Source organism: Cucurbita pepo, chromosome LG03 (assembly GCF_002806865.2).
Source record: "Cucurbita pepo subsp. pepo cultivar mu-cu-16 chromosome LG03, ASM280686v2, whole genome shotgun sequence".
NCBI classification, from domain to species: Eukaryota; Viridiplantae; Streptophyta; class Magnoliopsida; order Cucurbitales; family Cucurbitaceae; genus Cucurbita; species Cucurbita pepo.
Window position 1 is genome coordinate 12,066,327 of NC_036640.1, and position 7,388 is coordinate 12,073,714.

At 34.5% G+C, this 7,388-nt stretch overlaps 2 protein-coding genes across 2 annotated transcripts in view; one reads left to right on the top strand and one right to left on the bottom strand.

Moving 5' to 3' along the window:
• The window catches only part of LOC111791463 (haloacid dehalogenase-like hydrolase domain-containing protein At2g33255), a 3,301-nt gene extending 2,757 nt beyond the window's left edge, over window positions 1-544 (bottom strand). Inside the window, exon 1 of the mRNA XM_023672816.1 lies at window positions 61-544. Within this exon, the coding sequence (XP_023528584.1) occupies window positions 61-529 (469 nt within the window). The 5' untranslated portion in view covers window positions 530-544. The remainder of the gene's footprint in view (window positions 1-60) is intronic.
• A 4,089-nt stretch (window positions 545-4,633) lies between these two features.
• Window positions 4,634-6,327, top strand: LOC111790020 (ammonium transporter 1 member 1-like). Its single transcript, XM_023670782.1, has one exon. It carries the CDS (start codon window positions 4,697-4,699, stop codon window positions 6,194-6,196), a length of 1,500 nt encoding a protein of 499 aa, XP_023526550.1. The 5' UTR covers window positions 4,634-4,696; the 3' UTR covers window positions 6,197-6,327.
• Window positions 6,328-7,388: the final 1,061 nt, after the last annotated feature.

Below are 7,388 nucleotides of genomic sequence, written 5' to 3' on the forward strand. Positions count from 1 at the left end.
GGGGGGGGGCGTGGAAAGAACGCTAGAAGCTCAAAGAAGCTAAGCCAGCCCGGTACTGACCGGGCATAATTTGCAGGCGGTCAATTCCCTGGCGCTCGAAATCGGCGATTACCTCATACGCCCTCCGCTGCTTCTCGGGTGCCCAACTCTGAATAATGTGCAAAATATCGATTCCTGATGGGTTTAAAGACTTAATTCTGACATACTCCTCATCGCCGAGCACAGATTTATGCATAGCAGCGAAATCAATGACGGGTACTGTGAGGGTTCCGTCCATGTCGAAGACCACCCCCCGGAGGCGCCCCCGGGGGGCAGAGACGGTAGAGGAGAAATTGGGCATGGGAAATGAATAGCGGTGCGGAGAAGAGGGGTGGTGGCATGATGAGTAAAGTGATAGCGTTGAGTGAATGGTGGAGAAAGCAGACAGGAGGAAGATCCGATTGCGGCCCGCAGCCCGACATATCGGGTTGAATACTGGGCTCCATTTCAATTTCAACAATCCTGACGACGATAACCTCATAATCCCCATTTTCCAGAAATTGGTGAAGCCGTTCTCAAATTAGGTCTTTTATCTCTGTCATTTTTTAGAAATTCTGTACAAAATTAATATTTTTATCTCTAATAGACTTTTAAATCTAGTGGGTAAGATTATTTTTGAAACATTAGTTAATAACTAATTAGTGAGTGGTAACTAGTATAAAATAAGTATACATCCCCAAAGTGATTATTACAAAAACACGGTTGATATTAGAGAAGTGTTAACCTCTGAAACAAGAGAGTCCACTTCGAATTGAATCACCCAGTCCAAGACTTATACTTCTTTGGGAGATACCCAACGGTTTGGGTGCGTTGTTGTCCATGGCCTCGGTGGCAGTGGCTTCTAAAGAACGCTAGAACCCCACGACAAGACTGTACAAAACAATTTAGAAATCGAGTTGAGGTCAAGGAGCATTTTGAGGTGACTTAGACATTTTTGTTTCCTTTATCACACTAGTATTGCTTTAGCATTAAAAATAATGCATTTTAGTCACGTTTGAACTTGGTCAATTCATCAACTATGAAAGTATAGTTTGTTCTTTAGACCCACCCTTTTTATATTCAACAATTGGGGTAATACCTAAGCATCAACTTCTACGATACTTTCTTGAGAATGATTATTGATTCGATAGATTAAACTATTATAAGTTAATGACAACGTACTAGTAAAATAATACTTTAAAACAAAATAATGAAAATTCACTTTTAATGACGTTTGACAGGACACTAAACCTTTAAACTTTTAGCATGACAGAAGAAGTTAGTTTCTAATCTTGCAGCATATATGACATAGAACAAATAAATGGAAATAGAACAAATAAATGGAAATAGAACAAATAAATGGAAAGAATATCAATTTTAAAGCTGAAGATATTAAACATGACAAAAGTGTACAATTAGCCCAAGTTGACAAGTGAATGAAAGAATTTAAAGCGCAAGAACATAGTCAAAATTGTCGAGCAAAGTTTCTGTTTAGTATATCTTACTTGACAAGCAGCCCATTGAATGAGTCATGAAGGTTTGAGCTTTAAACCATCTACTCTCTGTCAATACCCTCAACTCCATGGTTCATCTTTTAGTAATTCTGCCGAAATCAAGCAGAGAATCAAATGAAAAACGATGGCAAAATGATGCAACTAGTGGAACATTTGGTTCAGGAATTTCGTCGAACAGTTTGAATGCAACCACTTCCAATGAACCAAAAACATTCCAGTTGAATACGAGACCACTTCAAAAATCAAACAGAAACTAAACCAAGCAGCTCATACAATAAATTCAGGACTAATTTCAGCCATTTTCTTTGCACGATGGATTAGAAACCAAACAATCTTAAAAAAAAAAACCTAAAATGTTTATATTGAAAAATCGAATTACGAGAGTCAAAGCAAATTAAAAGTAGTTTGGAGGCTTAAGATTCAGAAAGTAAACTACAACTCACGATCAAATTTGCTAACCTTCTTCATCGCCACCGGCAGCATTGCCGGAGTTTGCAGGCGGAGCTATCGCTCACTGTTTACACGATTTTTGTGGGTCGAAATATGTTTTTGGTTTCCATCTTTTTTTAATAAATCTTAATTTCAAACTAACATTAAAATTATTTGCTCAATAATTTTAACTTCATCCTGTTAAATTTTAAAGTTTTAAATTCAGTTTGTATCTAATAATCCTTTCCATTTAAAAAATATATATATATATATATATATACTTTTAATTATTTAAATTTAGAAAATAATTAAAAATCTCTCCACTTTCAATTTATTTTTTCAAAATAACTTATTTAAAATTAAAATATAAATAGCAAATATAAAAATCTAATAAATAATTATTTTTAATCCTACCTTTATATTAATAATTATTTTTATATGATCTATTTTCTTCGACAATAACTAATGTCTTAATAATTTTAATCTATAGATCAACGTTCTTATCATTACTATATTTTTAAAATTTTAAAAATAATATAAAGAGAAACAATGAACCGACATCCATGGTATCAATCGCTTAATTTATTTATTTCGACATTATAACTTTTTTTACAATTTTGTCCCTTTTGACCTTCGAAATAGTCAATTGTCAATTAATTCACGAAATGAATGACGTGGACTCAAAGGTAATTGTGCAAACATGTATACCATGATTTGGAATCTTAACCATATTTAATGGTTCCGATGTTCATCCCCTCAAAGTCATCCAATATATAAGCCAGAGATTACATTAAAAGTAAAGTCACTAAAACTTGTACTTATAGTGGATAATATCATACTGTAATAGCCAAGTCCACCACTAGTAGATCTATTAAGCAAGGTTTTAAAACGTCTCTACTATGAAGAGGCTTTACTCCTACTCCAACTAATGCTCACGGTTACTAGTTTTGATATCATTTATAACCGCTCAGATCTACAACTTGCAAATATATATATATATATTTTTTGGGGTTCCCCTATGCATTGAGTCGTTGTTTCTTACCTAGTATCACAGTCGTGTTATGATGTCTCGGTCTATTGTAATTTGTTTTAAAATAATAACATTATTATTAATAAAAAAAAAAAGGAGAAAACTATGGGCAGAAATGAATTATTTATATTTTAAATAAAATTTATTATTAAAATAGGTTTTGAAAATCGGATCAGTTGACTTTGACTTTAAATTCATGACATCACATAAACGTATTGAATGAGTTAACTATTTGATTCTTTCCAAATATACTTAAAAAAAAAAAAAAGATTCCTTATAATAAAAATAATAATAAATGCAAGATTCCAATAATGTTACTAATTATTCAAACTTCACGTCCACGTCACTGACAACTCTCTTCAAAAGGCTTTATTAAATAATTCATAATTAAATCACTCTTTATATTTATATTTTATTTAATGTAATTTCGTATAATTTCACTAAATCTTAAATTTAATAATTCATTTTTATTTGAATTTGTTAATAATAATAATAACTACATAAATTTCAATTAAGCCTAAATCATTTAATATTTAGATTGATTATCTAAAAAGTATTAATTTTTTTTTAGAGAAAAAAAAAATACACAAATGAGAAGGCATAATGACTTTAAATCACTTAATTAGTGATAATTAATTTTGTTAATTAATAATTAGAGTTGACCAATTTATATCTATTGATTCACGTAACTTTTTTTAATTCATTGATATTTATTATTTTTCACTGGTATATAATTTTTATTATTTCAATATGTTATTTTAAATATATACTCGTCCTTGTCTATTTTATTTTAAAATATAATTTTAATATATATTTAAAGTAATATTTACAGTATCACACCATGTGAGATCTCATATTGGTTGGAGGGAGAACAAAACATTCTTTATGAAGGCGTGGAAACCTCTCCTCAATAGACACGTTCTCATATTATGAGACTGATGGTCATACCTAACCGGTAAAAATAGACAATATCTAATAGCGGTGAACTTAGAATGTTACAATATATGACATTTTGGGTCGTTTCAATTTCTTTATTTGCACTAATAATTGACGAGGATAATATAATTATTTTCCCTTTTTAGCTTATTAAAAATGGAAATAAAAAACAATTTTTTTGGCATTACGTTTGTTTTGATGACAAATGAAATAAAAAAAAAAATGAATGAATTTTACCAATAAAGACCCTTAAATAACAATTTTGTTTATGGTTGAAACAAAATACTTATAATAATATAATTATCAATAATTTATTTATTATAATAATAATAATATATAATTGGACAGTTGGATTAAGAATATAATTCTCGTCCCCATATTTATTAAAAATGCTTAATTCATTTATAAATATTAAAATTTACTAAATAAACATGATTATTGTATTACTTATTTATAATTAAAAGTTAATATTATTTTTATAAATTCATTTAGACAATTAATTAAAATTCAAAATGGAAGGGTATAATTAATTTTAAAGCTTCAGTATCGTAATAATATTATTTTTTTGAGAAATGAAATCATAATTTAATAATATTATTTTTTGAAAATAACGAAAATATAATTTAATAATTATTTTTACAGAAATCACATATTTGCAATATAATTTATTTGATTATGCTACGTCCGCTACCTATCCGTCCTATAAATGAGGAGCAATAGCATAACTGAAGTGCCATATCTTCTGTGCCCTTTCTTCTTCCTCTGAACAATGGATTCAGGGTTCTGCGCCGGCCATCTCGCGGAGCTCTTAGGTCCCAACACCACCAACGCCACCGGCGCTGCAAATTTCATCTGCGACCAATTTACCACCATCACCAACAACTTCTCCGACACCAAAAACGCCCTCGATAACACCTACCTTCTCTTCTCCGCCTACCTCGTCTTCTCTATGCAACTCGGCTTCGCCATGCTTTGCGCCGGCTCCGTCCGCGCCAAAAACACCATGAACATCATGCTCACCAACGTCCTCGACGCCGCCGCTGGAGGCCTCTTCTACTACCTCTTCGGCTACGCATTTGCCTTCGGATCCCCTTCCAATGGCTTCATTGGCCGCCATAACTTTGGCCTCAGTTCCTTCCCTACCTCCACCGCTGATTATAGTTTCTTCCTCTACCAGTGGGCGTTTGCGATTGCCGCCGCTGGGATTACCAGTGGATCTATCGCTGAGCGGACTCAATTCGTCGCTTATTTGATTTATTCCTCTGTTTTGACTGGATTTGTTTATCCGGTGGTTTCTCACTGGTTCTGGTCTCCTGATGGTTGGGCTGGGGCTATGAAATCGGGAGGCGGATTGTTGTTCGGATCGGGAGTAATCGATTTCGCTGGCTCCGGCGTCGTCCATATGGTTGGGGGAATTGCAGGTCTGTGGGGCGCGTTGATCGAGGGGCCGAGAATCGGTCGATTTGACCACACGGGCCAGTCCGTAGCTATGCGAGGGCACAGCGCGTCTTTAGTCGTGCTCGGAACTTTCATGCTCTGGTTCGGATGGTACGGTTTCAATCCAGGTTCGTTCGCGAAGATTCTCGTCCCGTACACCACCGGGAACTTCTACGGCCAATGGAGCGCCGTCGGACGGACAGCGGTTACCACCACACTCGCCGGATGCACAGCGGCACTCACCACACTCTTCGGGAAGAGATTCCTCTCAGGACACTGGAACGTGACGGACGTTTGCAACGGACTCCTCGGCGGATTCGCAGCCATCACAGCCGGCTGCTCCGTCGTCGAACCGTGGGCGGCAATCATCTGCGGCTTCGTGGCCGCTCTCGTACTAATAACCTGCAACCACATCGCCGAGAAAGCGAAGTACGACGATCCGCTAGAAGCCGCCCAGCTTCACGGCGGCTGCGGCGCGTGGGGAGTGATATTCACAGCACTCTTCGCAACCAAGGAGTACGTGACGGAGGTATACGGCGGATCTCAACGACCTTACGGACTCCTAATGGGCGGCGGCGGGAGGTTACTTGCAGCGCATTTGATACAGATTGTGGTGATTGTAGGGTGGGTGAGCGGGACGATGGGGCCATTGTTCTTTGTTCTTCACAAACTGAAGCTTCTGAGAATCTCTAGTGAAGATGAAATGGCGGGGATGGATCTGACCCGCCATGGGGGATTTGCTTACACATATCATGATGAAGATGAAGCACAGAAAAGGGGGATTCAATTGAGCAGAGTGGAACCAAGATCTGCAACCCCCATTGGACACTAAACTAAATTTCTCCAGTAGTTTCAGTTTTGAATTTTGCTGCAAAATTTGGTGGATTTTAATTGCTTAGTTTCAGTTCTTAGCAACAAATTTGTATATGGGGTAATGACAATGAAGACTCAAAATTTGTATCATGTGCTCTTTTTATTCTCCTCTACCTGTCTTTCACTCTAATAGAGAGAGAATTCTTTATTTATAAACTCATCATCATTCTCTAGATTAACAGTAAATTAGTTGACGTGTGACTTTCATTATCTAACACCTCCCCTTAGTCGAGGCTGGATGGAGTCTTAGCCATTTTTTACTGCATTATCAAACAAAACGAAACATTAAAGATATGAAAACCTATCTCTAAAACACTCATTTTAAAGTCTTGGAAAAGCTCAGAAGAAAAAATCTAGCCTCGAGCTTTACTCGGAAGGAATAGTCTAACCTCGAACTATTATAGTTAATATCAGAACAAGACATGGATCGGTTATGTTTTTTTACAGATGGAAAGAGTAAAAAAGATTTATACTCATTAATAAAAATAAAAAATAAATTAATTAAATATTGTTAGTTTGAAATATTGAATATTGAATTTTTTTTGAAATAATACGTTATATTAATATTATTTAATTTGTATTAGTAATTTACATTAAATTTTCTATTAAAGAATTTGAGTAATATTATATTATATATAAATAAAGAAAATAAATAAATAAATAAATAGGAAATTGGCGCATTCATTAAATTCGAGTGCCCATACAGCTGTAAAAAGTTTGGCCTGTATAATCTGAACTGTCGTTACGATAAATTTCCAAGGTTGAAGGAAATTCGGTATAATTAATATAAGAAAACGTGGCGTATCGTGATAGGTTAATGGTGTTTCAGAGCTGGCATTTCCTCTTATGGCTTACAAATTTGTTTTTCTTATTTAATTATTTTAGGAACCAACCCAATCACATTCTCATTAATTTTTTTTCAACCAAAATTTATATCTTTATAAGGAATATTTTTTAAACCAAATTTAATATAAAAACAAAGTTAGATTCTTAGATTCCTCGTAGGAATATAAAGATACAAAAGTTGTTGATACACGATAATTTGACTATAATTCAATTGAACAATTCGAAAGTTTCAGTGGAGTAATTTACTACATATACTATGAGCAACGTAATTCTTGATATAAGGTTATATGAACCAAGAGACATCA

What these genes read in the sequence shown, in the direction of transcription:
- LOC111790020 (XM_023670782.1), top strand. Translation starts at nt 4,697, where the DNA reads ATGGATTCAGGGTTCTGCGCCGGCCATCTCGCGGAGCTCTTAGGTCCC.